Raw genomic sequence first — 19,986 nt, forward strand, 5'->3', positions numbered from 1 at the left:
AAGATAGCAGAGGTGTATTTAGAGGACAGGTTGGTCAGGATGATATCTATGAGGGTGCCCGAGTTTACATATTTGGGGTTGTACCTGGTAGGTTCCATGAAAATTTGGGTGAGATTGAGGTCATCTAGCTTAGATTGTAGGACGTCCGGGGTGTTAATCATATCCCAGTTTAGGTCACCTAACAGTACAAACTCTGAGGATAAATGGGGGGCAATTAATTCACATATGGTGTCCAGGGCATAGTTGGGGGCTGAGGGGGGTCTGTAACAAGTGGCAACAGTGAGAGACTTATTTCTGGAAAGGTGGATTTTTAAAAGTAGAAGCTGGCAAGATGGCAGCATTCATGCAAAACTGAAAGCGCGAACCACTGCTTGTAATCATGGCAAGGCGCCTGGAATCATGACCAAATACAAACAGTGCAGCTATTCCCTCCGCAAGGCAACCAAACAAGCAAAGTGTCAGTATAGAGACAAAGTAGAGTAGCAATTCAACGGCTCAAACACGAGACGTATGTGGCGGGGTCTACAGTCAATCATGGATTACAAAAAGAAAACCAGCCCCGCCGCAGACATCGACGTCTTGCTCCCAGACAAATTAAAAAACTTCTTTGCTCGCTTTGAGGACAATACAGTGCCACTGACATGGCCCGCTACCAAAACCTGTGGGCTCTCCTTCTCCGTGGCCAATGTGAGTAAAACATTTAATGTGTTAACCTCCCCCCCCCCATTGACGGGACAGTAGTGGAAAAGGAGGAATGTTTTAAGTTCTTTACTGAATCTTTTTATAAACTGCGTTACCCACTCCAGTCAGCAGATGGCGAAGTGAGTTTTTCAGGTGATGCTTCTTGCGTGACGTACAATGTAGTGGACACACGGGTTTCCACTAGTTACCACAGCCACAAAGCCAAATTGGCTATATCGAAAAATTAATTTAAACAAACATTTGCTTTTTGGTCTTAATTTAGGGTTCGGCATAAGGTTAGCAATGTGGTTAGGGTTAAGGTTGAAATCAGATTTTAAGAAGATTGTAGAAATGGGTGGGGTTTATAACTTTGTGGCTGTGGTAACTAGTGACGACCGACTGCTTTGGACGCTTCTGGAACGACACGGTTCAACTACCTCGGTAGCTTGCTAACCAACATGGAAGTAGAAACATTGAAGCTCTGTACACCATGTTTGTGTTGCTACACAAATCCATCCCATTGATTTAAACACAGTTCTGTTAACGTATCTACTAGTTCATTTAAACGTAATTTGCGTGTTGAATTTGCAAATGTGTTACCGAGCCTAGCACTAGGGTAGTCGCTAATGATAGCTAGCTAGCTAGCTAACATCCCTGACAATGAGCTCACAAAGCTACTCTCCTCCTGCTAGTGAAGAGGTCTGCTGGACGGAGAAAGCAGCTCTGGGGATGAACATTGTCGTTAAAGAAGAAGAGGAGGAGGATATTACAGTGATAGGAATGGAAGAAGCATTTCGAATTAAAAAGGAGGAAGAGGAGGAGGGGATAGAGGCTTTCACAGTGGAAGAGATAGAGGCTGTCACAGTGAAAGAGGAAGAGGGGATAGAGGTTGTCATAGTGGAAGAAGGGGAGGTAGAAGCTTTCCGAATGAAAAATGAGATAGAGGAGGATATCACATTGAAAGAAGAAGAACCTTTTGTAGTGAAAGAGGAGGAGACTGAAGATCCGATTAACACCAGTGAGTATTGTCTTAATGGGACACCTATGCAGTTGTTGAACCGGGGTGTGGTTTTAAAGGGGCATTCTACTGACCTCATAAACAAACAAAAAAGAGTACTTTTTAAAATGTGGATTTATGTTTTTCGTTTAGTTTGTATTCAGAGTTCGCTCGTCTATTGCTCTCCAACTGAAGGTCCTAGGATGATAAGGGATATGTTTGGAATCAGATGAGAGAGCAAGCTATAACCTTTGTTTTTACCGGTAGTCAAACTCTCTTCCCTTTTACAGATCCAAAAACGAGGCAATATGCAGTTTTCTGGCCCTCCCAGGGCTCTACAGTGAAGGAGGACATCAGAAAGGTACAGGAAGTATCTAATGTGGCACCCGTGAATCCCAGACAGTTTGGTGGTGATGACGATTCTATTCACTGCGACAAAGAATGGGACTTGAAAGACAAGCATTGGTTTCCTAGCAACATGCTGAAAGCAGAGTCGGCTCCAGAGTGCCACACCCCAGAGCAGAGGGGGTGTGGTGTGAGTACATCCCAGTCACAAAGTGTTTCTGGTTCTCAACAGTCATTCCTTGGTTCCTGGACCTCCTTCTATTAATGCATTGGAGGAGAATATTTGAGGTTCATCCAAATACTGATATATGTGAATGTTTTTTGCAAATGCAGGTGATTCTGATTGGACTTTCTCCTCTAATGCATTTATAGCAGGAGGTCCAGAGAATGAGGAACCAAGGAATCAAGGTAGGAGTGTTTCTGATCTGAGGTTCCTCCTCGTGGACTTTCTCCTTCAATGCATTTATAGTCCAGAGAAGGAGAGGAATCAAGGTAGGAGAGTGTTTCCCACCCTAAATTGATTGTTTATTTTTGTGGTTTCCAGGACATGTCTTTCCCTCTCCCAGGGTCCCCAGGTCGTGCCTCTCCCACTGCTGCCTTACTGTGGGGTCTGAAGAGGGTGTCTGTGCAGCTGGTCGACTGCAGGAAAACACTGGGTCTGAGAGGGACTGTGAGAGGAAAAGAAGAAGGAGATTCAGATTCAAGTAAGAACAGTGGTGTGTGGATTAGACTACAATCTGCTTCTGTTACAGTTCTGTGGTCAGTGTATTCACTGTTGTATAGCAGCTCATTAGTTTTGAAACTACTCACAAACTGCTTTTTGCAAAAGTAATTGTGCACTGATTGGTGGCATCTCGTTAGTCAGAAGGCAATTCACCCGTGCTGGCTTGTCATCTCGTTAGTCCGAAGGTGTTTCACCCGTACTGGCTTGTCATCTCGCTAGAAAGGAGGCGTTTCACCCGTACTGGCTTGTCATCTCGCTAGTCAGAAGGTGTTTCACCCGTACTGGCTTGTCATCTCGCTAGTCAGAAGGTGTTTCACCCGTACTGGCTTGTCATCTCGCTAGTCGGAAGGTGTTTCACCCGTACTGGCTTGTCATCTCGCTAGAAAGGAGGCGTTTCACCCGTACAGGCTTGTCATCTCGCTAGAAAGGAGGCGTTTCACCCGTACTGGCTTGTCATCTCGCTAGAAAGGAGGCGTTTCACCCGTACTGGCTTGTCATCTCGCTAGTCAGGAGGCGTTTCACCCGTACTGGCTTGTCATCTCGCTAGTCAGGAGGCGTTTCACCCGTACTGGCTTGTCATCTCGCTAGTCAGGAGGCGTTTCACCCGTACTGGCTTGTCATCTCGCTAGTCAGGAGGCGTTTCACCCGTACTGGCTTGTCATCTCGCTAGTCAGGAGGCGTTTCAACTAGAGGTCGACCGATTATGATTTTTCAATACCGATACCGATTATTGGAGGGCCAAAAAAAGCCGATACCGATTATTCAGCAAAATATTTTTCTTCTCTTTTTTTAAAAACTTTTTAAAATGTATTTATTTGTAATAATGACAATTACAACAATACTGAATGAACACTTATTTTAACTTAATATAATACATCAATAAAATCAATTCAGCCTCAAATAAATAATGAAACATGTTCAATTTGGTTTAAATAATGGAAAAACAAAAAGTGTTGGAGAAAAAAGTAAAAGTGCAATATGTGCCATGTAAGCAAGCTAACGTTTAAGTTTCTTTCTCAGAACATGAGAACACATGAAAGCTGGTGGTTCCTTTTAACATGAGTCTTCAATATTCCCATGTAAGAAGTTTTAGGTTGTAGTTATTATAGGAATTATAGGACTATTTCTCTCTATACGATTTGTATTTCAAATACTTTTGACTATTGGATGTTCTTATAGGCACTTTAGTATTGCCAGTGTAACAGTATAGCTTCCGTCCCTCTCCTCGCCCCTACCTGGGCTCGAACCAGGAACACATCGACAACAGCCACCCTCGAAGCAGCGTTACCCATGCAGAGCAAGGGGAACAACTACTCCAAGTCTCAGAGCGAGTGACGTTTGAAACGCTATTAGTGCGCACCCCGCTAACTAGCTAGCCATTTCACATCGGTTACACCAGCCTAATCTTGGGAGTTGATAGGCTTGAAGTCATAAACAGCTCAATGCTTGAAGCATTGCGAAGAGCTGCTGGCAAATGCACGAAAGTGGTGTTTGAATGAATGCTTACGAGCCTGCTGCTGCCTACCGCCGCTCAGTCAGACTGCTCTATCAAATCATAGACTTAATTATAATATAATAAACACACAGAAATATGAGCCTTAGGTCATTAATATGGTCAAATCCGGAAACTATCATCTCGAAAACGTTTTTTCTTTCAGTGAAATACGGAACCGTTCCGTATTTTATCTAACTGGTGGCATCCCTAAGTCTAAATATTCCTGTTACATTGCACAACCTTCGATGTTATGTCATAATTACGTAAAATTCTGGCAAATTAGTTCGCAACGAGCCAGGCGGCCCAAACTGTTGCATATACCCTGACTCAGCGTGCAATGAACGCAACAGAAGTCACACAATTTCACCTGGTTAATATTGCCTGCTAACCTGGATTTCTTTTAGCTAAATATGCAGGTTTAAAAATATATACTTCTGTGTATTGATTTTAAGAAAGGCATTGATGTTTATGGTTAGGTATCGTTGTGCAACGATTGTGCTTTTTTCGCAAATGCGCTTTTGTTAAATCATCCCCCATTTGGCGAAGTTGGCTGTCTTTTTTAGGAAGAAATAGTCTAAACACAGTTCGCAACGAACCAGGCGGCCCAAACTGCTGCATATACCCTGACTCTGTTGCAAGAGGTGACACATTTTCCCTAGTTAAAAGAAATTCATGTTAGCAGGCAATATTAACTAAACATGCAGGTTTTTTAACTTTTATTGAACACGTAAACAAAACAAAAAATGAACGACAGCTTGAACAGTTCCGTCAGGTACAAAACACTAGACTGAAAACAACCACCCACCAACACAAGCTGAAAAACCTCTACTAAATAGGACCTCCAATCAGAGGCAACAAGAAACAGCTTCCTCCAATTGAAGGTCAAACAAAAACCCCAAAAATAGAAACAGAAAAACTAGACACGGACATAGAAATATACTAACATAGAACATATACAAAAACCCCCGAAACACAAAACAAACACCCCCTGCCACGCCCTGACCAAACTACAATAACAAACAACCTCTTTTACTGGTCAGGACGTGACAACATGTGGATAAGAATCAATAAAAAATGTAAATTATTAACAGAAATACTGATTTTAAAATCAGGGAACTTTAACCTCTATGGGCTAGGTGGGCGTCCCACCCGAGCCAGCCTTTAGCACGAGTGAAGTGAGTCTGGAAACAACTAAATGTTTGCGAGCCTTTAGCACGAGTGAAGTGAGTCTGGAAACAACTAAATGTTTGCGAGCCTTTAGCGCGAGTGAAGTGAGTCCGGAAACAACTAAAGGTTTGCGTCTCAGAAGTCGTTTTCACATAACGTTATACAGTATATGTCTGAACTCAGAATCAAATATGCTTCACAAAAATAACATAATAGCTGTGGCAGAAGATATATTTTGAAAAGGCGATATTTCTGCATTTATCAGTGCCATCAGGTAAACTGAGTTCAGATGTGTCCATGTAAACAAGATTATTACAGCCATTTCTGTTTCAGAAAGATATTTTGTCTAGGGATACAAATTTCGATTAATTTTGATGTCGACTAACCCACCCTTATTAAGCAGTCAACAAACTGTTACATTTTTTTCCCCAAACAGTAAAAGGATGTGACAACAAGAAAATACTATCAGAGATCTGTATATTATGACAAAATTCTCAAGTCTCCGCCCTAACAATGGGAGTTGTCCCAATGGCGTGAAGGCAGGCGACAAGTTCTGGTCCAAAATAAGCCGATAGAAATGCATTAGGCATATTTTGACGAGAGTGAAACCTCTCGCTTCACTTCTTCCTCTCTGATGCTATTGTGATGGAAAATGTTATGTTTGTGCTTTTCTAATAACCAATGTCTGTGTTCATGTAAGTGACTGATTGAACGAACCCTCACTATAAGTATCTGCAATTTGGCAATACGCCCAGACCCTTGTTTTGAGAATGAAAGGGATATCTCAGTTTCAAGGTCTCAGCTTGGAGAAGAAGCCTCGTGAGGTATTGGTCTGTCACATGCATGAACCAAACGTTAACCTCTATGGGCTAGGTGGGACGCAAGCGTCTCACCCGTGGTGCACTCCATCAACAGCAGGTGCATTTCAAGAGCGGCAAATTTGAATCCAAATAAATGTCAAAATTCAAATTTTTCAAACATACAACAATTTTACACCCTTTGAAAGATAAACATCTCCTTAATCTAACCACGTTTTACGATTTCAAAAAGGTTTTACGGCGAAAGCATAAATTTAGAGTATGTTAGGACAGTACATTTACAAGAGTTGTGTGTAATGTTTTGTCAATTCAAAGACAGGGTCACCAAAACCATAAAACCAGCTAAAATGATGCACTAACCTTTTACAATCTCCATCAGATGACACTCCTAGGACATTATGTTAGACAATGCATGCATTTTTAGTTCTATCAAGTTCATATTTATATCCAAAAACAGCGTTTTACTATGGCATTGATGTTGAGGAAATCGTTTCCCTCCAATAACCGGCAGTCAAGTCAACACCACAAATTAAATAATTAAAATTAGAAAACATTGGTAAAATATTATATTGTCATTTAAAGAATTATAGATTTACATCTCTTGAACGCAATCAACTTGCCAGATTTAAAAATAACCTTACTGGGAAATCACACTTTGCAATAATCTGAGCACTGCGCCCAGAAAAATACGCGTTGCGATACAGACTAGACGTCATGTTGGGGAGATCTAAAATCGAAAATACTATGTAAATAATCCATTACCTTTGATTCTCTTCATCAGATGTCACTTCCAGGTATCACAGGTCCATAACGAATGTAGTTTTGTTCAAAAAAGCTCATCATTTATGTCCAAAAATCTCCGTCTTGTTAGCACATGATCTAAGCCAGCCGGACTTCTCGTCATGAACGAGGGGGAAAAAATATATTTACGTTCGTTCAAACATGTCAAACGTTGTATAGCATAAATCATTAGGGCCTTTTTAACCAGAACATGAATAATATTCAAGGTGGACGAATGCATTCTCTTTTATAACGTATTGGAACGAGGGTACCCAACATGAACTCGCGCGCCAGGTGTCTAATGGGCCATCATCGTTCCATGGCTCTTGTTCGGTCAGATCTCCCTCCAGAAGACTCAAAACACTTTGTAAAGGCTGGTGACATCTAGTGGAAGCAATAGGAAGTGCCAAAATATTCCTCAGCCCCTGTGTTTTTCAATGGCATAGGTTTAAAGGTAATACAACACATCAGGTATCCACTTCCTGTCAGAAAATGTCTCAGGGTTTTGCCTGCCAAATGAGTTCTGTTATACTCACAGACACCATTCAAACAGTTTTAGAAAATTTAGGGTGTTTTCTATCCATATGTAATAAGTATATGCATATTCTAGTTACTGGGTAGGATTAGTAACCAGATTAAATCGGGTACATTTTTTTATCCAGCCGTGCAAATACTGCCCCCTAGCCCTAACAGGTTAAAATACGAATTCTAATTTCTGTTTCATGTATTAGTGACATCGGTAACCTTACTCCAAGTGATTCTAGGTCAGCGGTGCCCAAACCTCTGTTTCCTGTTACTATTTTATAATAAGAAGGATATAATTTAACTTGGCTGAATAGAAAGGATATTTTTCCCATTCCGGAGCGAGAGTGTGCATATGAAGTGACTATGTTGAGTGTAAAGGTGATCATTTGAAACAGGTCATAGATGCTAGATTTTGAGCCATTTCTCAACTATTTGTGAATGACACAAACCTTAGAATGTCTTAGAAATCAGAAGATATATGGGCTGCATGATGCGACTAGAGGCTATTGATGATTTGAGAAGGGCGCAAAAAAAGCCTGCGCTCTGTTCCTTGCATGTGAAGTAGCTAGCTAGCTAGCTGTAAAATTGACTAAACAAACTGCACTATCAATTTAGGAGTGTCTCACCGAGTTCAATTTGCAGTGTCTCTGCCACTGAGCTATAAACGGGGTCTCTGCCTAGAGCGCTGTGGCGCATTAGTAGAAACCAAGACTGTTCTTAGGGCACGTCTGCCGGTTTTGACTAGCATAAGTGACCTTCATAGCAGGTTAGGATAATTCACGTTGCAGGATAGCGCAAATAACGTGGCACGTTAGTAGAATTAGGATAATTAACATGGTAGGTTTGTGCAAATAACGTGGTAGGTTAGTAGAATTAGGTTAAGGTTAGTAGAATTAGGTTAAGGTTAGGATAATTAACGTGGCAGGTTAGTAGAATTAGGTTAGCTAAAATGCTAAAACTGTCCCGATGCGACTCGGACATATTTAGCTACAACCAGGCCTGCCCTGAGAACAATCGTGGTTTCCACTACTGTGATGCTGCCGCACGACACACAGGACGGATTGAGAGATGGTGCTTGAAGGAGAAACTGAGTTGAATAATTTGGTCCACTGTTTAAATGGAGCACATCTAAGCTAAACATATACAGTGCATTCGGAAAGTAAATATTCAGAACCCTTGACTTTATGCACATTTTGTTACGTTACAGCCTTATTCTAAAATGTAATTGTTTTTTTTCCCCCTCAATCTACACACAATACCCCATAATTACAAAGCAAAAACAGGTTTTTAGAAATTTTTGCAAATGTTTTAAAAATAAACTAATATTACATTTACATAACTTTTCAGACCCTTTACTCAGTACTTTGTTGAAGCACCTTTGGCAGCGATTACAGCCTCGAGTCTAAGTGGGTATGACGCTACAAGCTTGGCACACTTGTTTCTCCCATTCTTCTCTGCAGATCCTCTCAAGCTCTGTCAGTTTGAATGGGGAGTGTCGCTGCACAGCTATTTTCAGGTCTCACCACCATGCTTCACCGAAGGGATGGTGCCAACAAACTGTATAAGGCCATAAGAAAACAGGAAAAAGCTCATCCAGAGGTGGCGCTCCTAGTGGCCAGGGACTTTAATGTAGGGAAACTTAAATCCGTTTCACCTCATTTCTACCAGCATGTTAAATGTGCAACCAGAGGGGAAAAACTCTAGACCACCTTTACTCCACACAGAACACATGGTGACTGGTGGTGCAGTTGCGTGAGATGCCTACCTCTACCAACAGACAGTGAATGTCTCGGCTGTCAACAATGGGACCTGTTTATTACGATAATGGAGGAGGTAGAATATCAGACTGACAATGCAGCAGAACATCTAGGTCAAGGCCAACGACCGGTCCTCACCCTGGAGTGGATGCTGAGGGGAGAACATCTAGGTCAAGGCCAACGACGGGTCCTCACCCTGGAGTGGATGCTGAGGGGAGAACATCTAGGTCAAGGCCAACGACCGGTCCTCACCCTGGAGTGGATGCTGAGGGGAGAACATCTAGGTCAAGGCCAACGACCGGTCCTCACCTTGGAGTGGATGCTGAGGGGAGAACATCTAGGTCAAGGCCATCGACGGGTCCTCACCCTGGAGTGGATGCTGAGGGGAGAACATCTAGGTCAAGGCCATCGACGGGTCCTCACCCTGGAGTGGATGCTGAGGGGAGAACATCTAGGTCAAGGCCAACGACGGGTCCTCACCCTGGAGTGGATGCTGAGGGGAGAACATCTAGGTCAAGGCCATCGACGGGTCCTCACCCTGGAGTGGATGCTGAGGGGAGAACATCTTGGTCAAGGCCATCGACGGGTCCTCACCCTGGAGTGGATTCTGAGGGGAGAACATCTAGGTCAATGCCATCGACGGGTCATGCCAGCTTTTGGTGGCAGAAGTTATTTCTAACTACCCTGACCACAACATTTACATTTTTTACATTTACGTCATTTATCCAGAGCGACTTACAAATTGGTGCATTCACCTTATGATATCCAGTGGAACGACCACTTTACAATAGTACATCTATATCCTTTTTGGGGGGGAGGGTAGGTGGGAGGGAGGGGGTTAGAAGGATTACTAAATCCTATCCCAGGTATTCCTTAAAGAGGTGGGGTTTCAGGTGTCTACGGAAGGTGGTGATTGACTCCGCTGTCCTGGCGTCGTGAGGGAGCTTGTTCCACCATTGAGGTGCCAGGGCAGCGAACAGTTTTGACTGGGCTGAGCGGGAACTGTGCTTCCGCAGAGGTAGGGGGGCCAGCAGGCCAGAGGTGGATGAACGCAGTGCCCTTGTTTGGGTGTAGGGCCTGATCATAGCCTGAAGGTACGGAGGTGCCGTTCCCCTCACAGCTCCGTATTCAAGCACCATGGTCTTGTAGCAGATGCGAGCTTCAACTGGAAGCCAGTGGAGTGTGCGGAGGAGCGGGGTGACGTGAGAGAACTTGGGAAGGTTGAACACCAGACGGGCTGCGGCGTTCTGGATGAGTTGTAGGGGTTTAATGGCACAGGCAGGGAGCCCCGCCAACAGGGAGTTGCAGTAATCCAGACGGGAGATGACAAGTGCCTGGATAAGGACCTACGCCGCTTCCTGTGTAAGGCAGGGTCGTACTCTGCGAATGTTGTATAGCATGAACCTACAGGATCGGGTCACCGCCTTGATGCTAGCGGAGAACGACAGGTTGTCCAGGGTAACGCCAAGGCTCTTAGCACTCTGGGAGGAGGACACAATGGAGTTGTCAACCGTGATGGCGAGATCATGGAACGGGCAGTCCTTCCCCGGGAGGAAGAGCAGCTCCGTCTTGCCGAGGTTCAGCTTGAGGTGGTGATCCGTCATCCACACTGATATGTCTGCCAGACATGCAGAGATGCGATTCGCCACCTGGTTATCAGAAGGGGGAAAGGAGAAGGTTAATTGTGTGTCGTCTGCGTAGCAATGATAGGAGAGACCATGTGAGGATATGACAGAGCCAAGTGACTTGGTGTATAGCGAGAATAGGAGAAGGCCTAGAACTGAGCCCTGGGGGACACCAGTAGTGAGAGCACATGGTGCGGAGACGGATTCACGCCACGCCACCTGGTAGGAGCGACCTGTCAGGTAGGACGCAATCCAAGAGTGAGCCGCGCCGGAGATACCCAACTCGGAGAGGGTGGAGAGGAGGATCTGATGGTTCACAGTATCAAAGGCAGCAGATAGGTCTAGAAGGATGAGAGCAGAGGAGAGAGAGTTAGCTTTAGCAGTGCGGAGAGCCTCCGTGACACAGAGAAGAGCAGACTCAGTTGAATGACCAGTCTTGAAACCTGACTGATTTGGATCGAGAAGGTAATTCTGAGAGAGATAGCAGGAGAGCTGGCCAAGGACGGCACGTTCAAGAGTTTTGGAGAGAAACAGCAGCTACATTGGATTCCAGGAAGCTGAGGCTCATACCGTCTTATACGAATAACATTTTCAAGAAATAACATTGTAGTTAACATTCAATTGTTCATATTTTTTTTAAATTATAAAACATAAAACAACAATTACACAGTTACTAAGCAATTCGCAGTGTCACTCAGCATTAGTTAGACCAGGGATTTACAAACATGTACCTAGAGAGCAACCATCTTGTAGATTTTCACTCCAACAGCTGGGCTTGATTAGGGTTGGATTGAGAACCTAGAGGACGGTAGATCTCTAGGTACAATGTTTGAGAACTGTGGGGTTTATGTAAAACGCAGGGAAGATCCCAATTGCATAGTCTTTGTGTCCTCTCTCCTTCTCAAAACGCATTGGATGAGAAATCCAGAGGACCTCTGTCTCTCATCCAATGTGTGTTTTGAGAAGGAGATGAGCAGAGGCGACGTGAGGAGTATGCAATTGAGATCTTCCCACAGAATCCTCCTCATTACTCCATGTGCTGGCTCAGACCTGGGAGGCAGCCTGGTTCCAGAACTTTACCAGGTTGTAAAACAAGCCTCACTGGGCGCCAGATGAATCAAATCCCCTCATTGAACAGAACGGGTGTTCCCATTCAAGACGATGATGTCATAATGGGAGGACTGTCGGTCATTGCGACTGTTCCCATTGGGGCAAAGCAGGAAGTAAAAGCAGGAAGTGTTCCCATCAGTCTGTGCTATGATTTGTTGCATCAACTCAACTGACATTACAAAAAATCCATTCCATTTCAAGAGCGACATCCGTTAGCATCATTTGAATGAACATTCTACATTACCATGGAAATGATTGTATCACGTACGGCAAGAGGTACCGATGTGTGAAGTCTGGAACCAACAGGACCCTGAACAGCCATAAGACTGCTAAATAATTAACCAGATGGCTACCTGGACTATCTGCATTAACTTTGACTCGCATCACACACACTGCTGCTATTGTTTATTATCTGTCACTTTATTCCTAGTTATATGTACATATCTACCTCCATTACCTAGTACCCCTACACATCAACTCAGTACTGGTACTCTGTGTTTACAGCCATGTTATTACCGAGTACCCCTACACATCAACTCAGTACTGGTACTCTGTGTATACAGCCATGTTATTACCGAGTACCCCTACACATCAACTCAGTACTGGTACTCTGTGTATACAGCCATGTTATTACCGAGTACCCCTACACATCAACTCAGTACTGGTACTCTGTGTTTACAGCCATGTTATTACCTAGTACCCCTACACATCAACTCAGTACTGTTACCCCTGTGTTTACAGCCATGTTATTACCTAGTACCCCTACACATCAACTCAGTACTGTTACCCCTGTGTTTACAGCCATGTTATTACCTAGTACCCCTACACATCAACTTAGTACTGTTACCCCTGTGTTTACAGCAATGTTATTACCTAGTACCCCTACACATCAACTTAGTACTGTTACCCCTGTGTTTACAGCCATGTTATTACCTAGTACCCCTACACATCAACTCAGTACTGTTACCCCTGTGTTTACAGCCATGTTATTACCTAGTACCCCTACACATCAACTCAGTACTGTTACCCCTGTGTTTACAGCCATGTTATTACCTAGTACCCCTACACATCAACTCAGTACTGTTACCCCTGTGTTTACAGCCATGTTATTACCTAGTACCCCTACACATCAACTTAGTACTGTTACCCCTATGTTTACAGCCATGTTATTACCTAGTACCCCTACACATCAACTTAGTACTGTTACCCCTATGTTTACAGCCATGTTATTACCTAGTACCCCTACACATCAACTTAGTACTGTTACCCCTGTGTTTACAGCAATGTTATTACCTAGTACCCCTACACATCAACTTAGTACTGTTACCCCTGTGTTTACAGCCATGTTATTACCTAGTACCCCTACACATCAACTCAGTACTGTTACCCCTGTGTTTACAGCCATGTTATTACCTAGTACCCCTACACATCAACTCAGTACTGTTACCCCTGTGTTTACAGCCATGTTATTACCTAGTACCCCTACACATCAACTTAGTACTGTTACCCCTATGTTTACAGCCATGTTATTACCTAGTACCCCTACACATCAACTCAGTACTGTTACCCCTGTGTATACAGCCATGTTATCGTTACTCGTTGTGTATTTATTATTACATGTTTTACTTCTCTATTTTCTTTCTCTTCTCATTGTTGGGAAGGGCCTGAAAGGAAGCGTTTCACTGTTAATCTACACCTGTTGTTTATGAAGCATGTGACAAATAAACTTTGATTTGATGACACACCAGGCAGCCATTGCAAGTGTACCCATGAGTTGACCAGTCAAATTTCCAGGGTTAGAGGTTCCAATCCCGTTCTATCCATTCTGATATCTATGGCCATGAGTTGACCAGGGTTAGAGGTTCCAATCCCGTTCTATCCATTCTGATGTCTATGGCCATGAGTTGACCAGGGTTAGAGGTTCTTGTATTCATTCTGATTTCTATGGCCATGTGTCCCGGTATGAATACACCCCTGAGGTCTAGAATTGTGCTGTTCCAGGTGGTCTACATATCATTCACACCGCATACAACCACCAATGATTGAACCACCAATGATTGCATGACATGTTTTTGATGGCGTTCCACAACATCACACCGCCGTTATTTGTCTAGCTAAAGGTAGTTGCAAAGTTAGGTTTAAAGTTTGGTTGATTTTTTTCTTTCTACCAGGGTGATGTTGGGAGGTAGGTCTGGTGTCCCCCGGGGCGATGTTGGGAGGTAGGTCTGCTGTCCCCCGGGGTGATTTTGGGAGGTAGGTCTGGTGTCCCCCGGGGCGATGTTGGTAGGTATGTCTGGTGTCTCCCGGGGCGATGTTAGGAGGTAGGTCTGGTATCCCCCGGGGCGATGTTGGGTGGTAGGTCTGGTGTCCCCCGGGGCGATGTTAGGAGGTAGGTCTGGTGTCCCCCGGGGCGATGTTGGGAGGTAGGTCTGGTGGGTCAACTTTGAACCCCAATGGGGTCACCCGGTGGGTCAACCCCAACGGGGTTCTAGACAGCCTGCTGGACCCACAGGGTCCTAGATCAGCCTGCTGGACCCACGGGGTCCTAGATCAGCCTGCTGGACCCACGGGGTCCTAGATCAGCCTGCTGGACCCACGGGGTCCTAGATCAGCCTGCTGGACCCACGGGGTCCTAGATCAGCCTGCTGGACCCACGGGGTCCTAGATCAGCCTGCTGGACCCACGGGGTCCTAGATCAGCCTGCTGGACCCACGGGGTTATAAAGTTGAATGTCTTCTGTTCAGACACTCTGCTATACCCAGTCCTTGGCCTGTTGGGAATACTCCACACAGCTTCTGGATTTCCTGAAAGATGTAACAAATTAACAAATCATACAGACATTAGTCCTCATTTGTCTTACCTTGCATCCTGCTGAACAATTATTTTAGGAGGCATGAGTGGAGGAACTTTGGGTCCCCTCTTTGAAAAGAGTGAAATGGATACAAAGATGGAAGATAAAATCAGGGTTCATCAAATGTTATTGGTTGCAGACACATATTTAGCAGATGTTTCGAGTGTAGTGAAATGCTTGTGTTTCTAGCTTCAACAGTGCAGTTCCTAGCTCTCCTCCCCCTTAACATGTATTTTTAACCTCACACTTGATGTTAAGGAAAACCCCAAGTTATGGAAATCTGCTTTTGTGCTGCTTCTCCTGAAAGGTGGAGATCCTTCGCTACTTGACAACTATCGACCCATATCAAAATCGTCTGTACTGTCAAAGGTACTGGAGTCCTTAGTTAGTAGGCAGCTGAAGGCCTACCTCCAAGAAAACATCTTAAATAGATTGCAATCAGGTTTTAGGTCTGGCCACAGCATTGTTTCAGTAACATTGAAGGTTTTAAACGTCATCCATTGTGCTCTTGACAAGAAGTTACATTGTGTGTCTGTCTTTATTGATTTGTCGAAGGCATTTGACACCGTGGACCATGCTGTGCTAGTGCAAAGATTAAAATGATATGGAATTACTCTAGATATGCTCTAGATTGGTTAATAAATTACCTATCAAATCATTCACAGTGTTTAATGGCGGATGGTTGTAAATCTGAGTCCATAGAGTTGTGCTCAGGTGTTCCGCAAGGTTCTATTTTGGGCTACTGTTAATTTTGTATATCAACAACATTGGGGATCTTATTGAAACAGCGGATCTTCATTTTTATGCAGATGATACTGTTCTTTATTCAAGTGGTAGTAGTTTATCTTTAGCTTTTGAAAATGCCCAAAGAGCGTTTAACACCATACAACAGAATCTGTATGATTTTAAAGCTGGTTCTGAATTCGGGTAAAACAAAATCCATGGTATTTTCAAATGCCAGGCATGTTACTAATCATGTCATCGCTACGTTGGATGGACATACTATAGAGCAAGTCAGTGTACAAATATTTGGGTGTGTGGGTTAACTGCCTTGTACAGGGGCAGAACGACAGATATTTACCTTGGGGATTCGATCTAGCAACCTTTCAGTTACTGGCCCAACGCTCTAACCACTAGGCTACCTGCCGCCCCAAAATGTTCTGTTCATGTGGAGAACTTTCTAAGGAAGCTCAAGCTGAGAATAGGTTTTTATTACCGGCATAAGGCTTGTTTTTCTCTGGAGGCCAGGATTGAGCTGGTACCATGTACATTACTGGCGGTTTTAGATTTTAGTGATGTTATATATATATATATATATATGCAGACCTCAACCACTACCCTGAGAGCACTTGATTCAGTATATCATGTGGCCCTCAGGTTCATTACAAATCAAAAACGTCTAACACATCATTGTGATCTCTACAGCGCTGTTAACTGGTCATCATTGACCCTGCGTAGGCTTTAACACTGGTATACACTGATTTATAAGGCCATACGGGGTAAAATGCCATTTTAACGCTGTTCTTTTTTTAATCAGGCTGGTAATTAAATATAAATTACGGTCCCATTCTCATTTGCGATTAACAGTACCAAGAATTAGGACAGGTCATGGGAGGAATAGTTTGTTGCTCAGCTCCGTGGTCCTGGAATTCTCTCCTGAACATTTTAAAATGTGATGATCTAGTCTCGTTGGTGGAGTTTAAACACTTGATCGACGTAAATATCATAGAAGAGTGTAGCTGTTTCTTTTGTCAAGACATTTGTGTTTTTTGACGTAATATGTAATAGTTGTACTGTATGTGTGTCTATAGTTTTGTTTAATGTTGTGTTAGTGTATGTAAGTTGTTTTGTCTGAAACTTTGTTCCCCTTGCTGCTATTGGACCGGGTGTCTCTTGAAAAAGAGATTTTATCTTAATGAGAAAAAACCTGTATAAATAAAGGTTAAATTAACATTTTTAAAAACAATTCAAAACAAGAAGTTAGAGGTAGTTTCACTAGCCAATGCTAGCTAGCATACCTGTAGACTTCCAGTCATTGTGCTAACACATTGCCAGAATCTCACCTTATCCCTTTAAAGCTACAATGGAAGATGTGTTTACCATCAAAGAGTGGGTCACCAACAAAACATTATTACCAGTGGATCAAATGCAGCTTATGACATTGATTTAAATACAGTAGTCCTCAATATCTATGATTATAGTGCTCTGCTATAAGACTTTTTAAATTATGAATTGTTTGAAAACTGGCCTCAGGTTATTGAGGGATGTGATTAGGATTCAACCTCATAGGAAGACAGTTGTTTCATTCAGGTCTCTCTTTTAAATAAACACAATTTTTCTTTGGCAGGTGAAAGACTAGACTCAGAGGAGCCAGAGACGTCCAACCCAGCAGGGCAACACCACTGCTCCCAGTGTGGAAAGAGTTTTTCCCGGTTAGGGTCCCTGAAAAGGCATGAGATGATACACACAGGAGAAAAGCCTTTCCACTGCTCTCAGTGTGGAAAGAGTTTTGCCATGTTATTTTGCCTGAAAAGACATGAGATGATACACACAGGAGAAAAGCCTTTCCACTGCTCCCAATGCGGAAAGAGTTTTGCCCGGTTATGGCAGCTGAAAATGGATGAGAGAAGGCACAGAGGAGAGAAGCCTTTCTGCTGCTCTGATTGTGGAAAGAGTTTTACCCAGTTAGGGGGCCTGAAGGAACATGAGAGAATGCACACAGGAGAAAAGCCATTCAACTGTTCCTTTTGTGGAAAGTGTTTTTCCCGGTTGAGGCACCTGAAAACACATGAGAGAATTCACACAGGAGAAAAGCCCTACCATTGCCCACATTGTGGAAAGAGTTTTACCCGGTTGGGGCACCTGAAAACACATGAGCGAATTCATACAGGAGAAAAGCCCTTCCACTGCTCCCTGTGTGGAAAGAGTTTTACTCAGTTAGGGGGCCTGTCAAAACATAAGATATTACACAAAGGAGAGAAGCATTTCCACTGCTCCCTGTGTGGAAAGAGTTTTATCCAGTTATGGGGCCTGAAAACACATGAGTGGACACACATAAAAGAGAAGCCTCACCCCTGTTCCCAGTGTGGAAAGAGTTTTACCCGGTTGGGGCACCTGAAAACACATGAGAGAATTCACACAGAAGAAAAGCCCTTACACTGCTCCTTGTGTGGAAAGACATTTATTCAGTTACTGAGCCTGAAAAGACATGAGTGGACGCACATAAAAGAGAAGCCTCACCCCTGTTCCCAGTGTGAAAAGAGTTTCACACAGTCAAGATACCTGAAAAAACATGAGCTTATACACTCCGCAGGGAAGCCTTGAAAGAATCCACATTGAAGAGAAATATATATTGGAAAGATATTTACCTAATTAGGGAACCTGAAAGACCATGAGGTCACAGACAGTGGAAGTACCTTACCACTGCTCTCAGTGTGGAACGAGAGATTTAACATAACTCATTAATTAACTGATGTATTTAACACATACAGTGCTCACACACTTGTCTCATATTTTTGACTGACTGTATATTTGTTTATTCCACATGAAATCAAATTGTACAAAGTGAACTCAATGTTTTTTAACATGAATTGAAAATGGAGTGAGTATGTCTGTTTCAATATAGAGTAGGTCAGTTGTAATGCTTTTTAATTAAATTATAACTTTTTAGAACTCTGGCTTTGTGTATATTCTCTGTGTTAATCAAGTGCTATTTAGATGTGATATATTTCCTCTTGTGTTTGCATTGTATATGTATGTGAAAAATAAACAAATGTACAGACTGAGAAAAATGTACAATTCTTATTCCAACAGTATTTATCCATAATGTACATATTCATATTGAGATGTGTGTACTGCAAGGCAGGATCAATAAGGTAGCCATCTAACTTTTATAAAGAACCAGAAATAACTATGACATTTCTGGTTCATTCAAAAATATCAACTTAGATATGCGTTTTTCAGACCATGCCCATTTCAAGCTTCTCTTTTCAAAAAAAGAAAAGATAGCTGGCTAACTCATTGACCCTGCTGTTGTTGTATACCCCTCAGGTGTAAGTCTGCGTAGAGGAAAACAGGCCAGGTCCTGGCGTTCCACCACCCTAAAAGAGACAATAAATATCACCCCCACCCCCACCGTTTCAGTCGCACATGCTCCTTAATATTTTCCTGTGCGACCTGGAATTTTAATACGGGAGCACCAGTGCGCCTAGAAAAAAATATCACCCAGATAAATACTTTTTGTAATGATAAGGCTTTGCTGTACTCTTGTTTCCTGAGTACAGATTCATTAGCGTCATGCTTGCACCATTACTACAGCGAAAACAGCTAATTTCTAGAATAAACTGGATTTTTTTCTTCCTGTCACGTATTGGGGGGCGCATTTTCCATTCATAAGCCATGTCGCTTGCTGTTCTAAAACTACTTGCGGGCTGTTAACCATTTTCTTTTACATGTTGTTTAGTCATGTTTGTTACCTCATTATCTAGCTTACCTCATTATCTAGCTTACCTCATTATCTAGCTATTAGTACATTCAAACATTTGGGGGCACAGAAATATTGGAAACGGGATAACTTCTTTGGGAGATCATAGCAGTGAATGACATCTCTTGCATGTGGTCGTCACAAACGTTCTTAAAGAGACCGTGTACAATGTCCCATGCATCTCAATAGGAAAATAGTGCTTTACATCATGTAAAAACCTAATATTACACAAATTACTTATTTGTCTCAATATTTTTTTGTATTTCTAATAAAGTAGTTTCTAGGGCACAGCATGTGCTTCAGAAGTAGCTAGACTTCATATAAGCTATATCTCAATCGATAAAAAAATTCAATAAAATTCTGTAAAACATGCAGTTACATTGGCGTTATTAGTCCTGGACCCTATACTATGAATTAGGTTTGAGGAGTTAGCGAGGTAACTTAGTGGTTAACTCTGAGTTCAACTCGAGATAACAAGCCACACGAATGTGGCTCACCTTTAAACCAGGTAGATTTCTATTGTAAGGAATCCTTCAGAACTAACCTGGTCTGGGGCAGGCTACCTCAGGACTAACTCCAGTTATGCTGAATCAAGTGTCTGAGCTGCGAGTTGAGGACCAATGAAAAT

General features: G+C 42.9%; 1 protein-coding gene across 2 annotated transcripts; it reads left to right on the forward strand.

Moving 5' to 3' along the window:
* The first annotated feature begins 1,056 nt into the window (after positions 1-1,056).
* On the forward strand, positions 1,057-18,666 carry LOC123731726 (zinc finger protein OZF). Of its 2 annotated transcripts, none has more exons than XM_045711129.1 (4): positions 1,057-1,699; positions 1,969-2,213; positions 2,568-2,727; positions 17,223-18,666. In XM_045711129.1, the coding sequence occupies exons 1-4, from the start codon at positions 1,342-1,344 to the stop codon at positions 18,197-18,199; spliced, it is 1,740 nt and encodes a 579-aa protein (XP_045567085.1). In that variant the 5' UTR covers positions 1,057-1,341; the 3' UTR covers positions 18,200-18,666. The 2 variants fall into 2 exon arrangements, with proteins under 2 accessions (XP_045567085.1, XP_045567090.1); XM_045711134.1 differs by having other exon boundaries at positions 1,058-1,699; positions 1,969-2,039.
* The last annotated feature ends 1,320 nt before the right edge of the window (positions 18,667-19,986 follow it).

This window comes from Salmo salar, chromosome ssa02 (genome assembly GCF_905237065.1).
Source record: "Salmo salar chromosome ssa02, Ssal_v3.1, whole genome shotgun sequence".
NCBI lineage: Eukaryota > Metazoa > Chordata > Actinopteri > Salmoniformes > Salmonidae > Salmo > Salmo salar.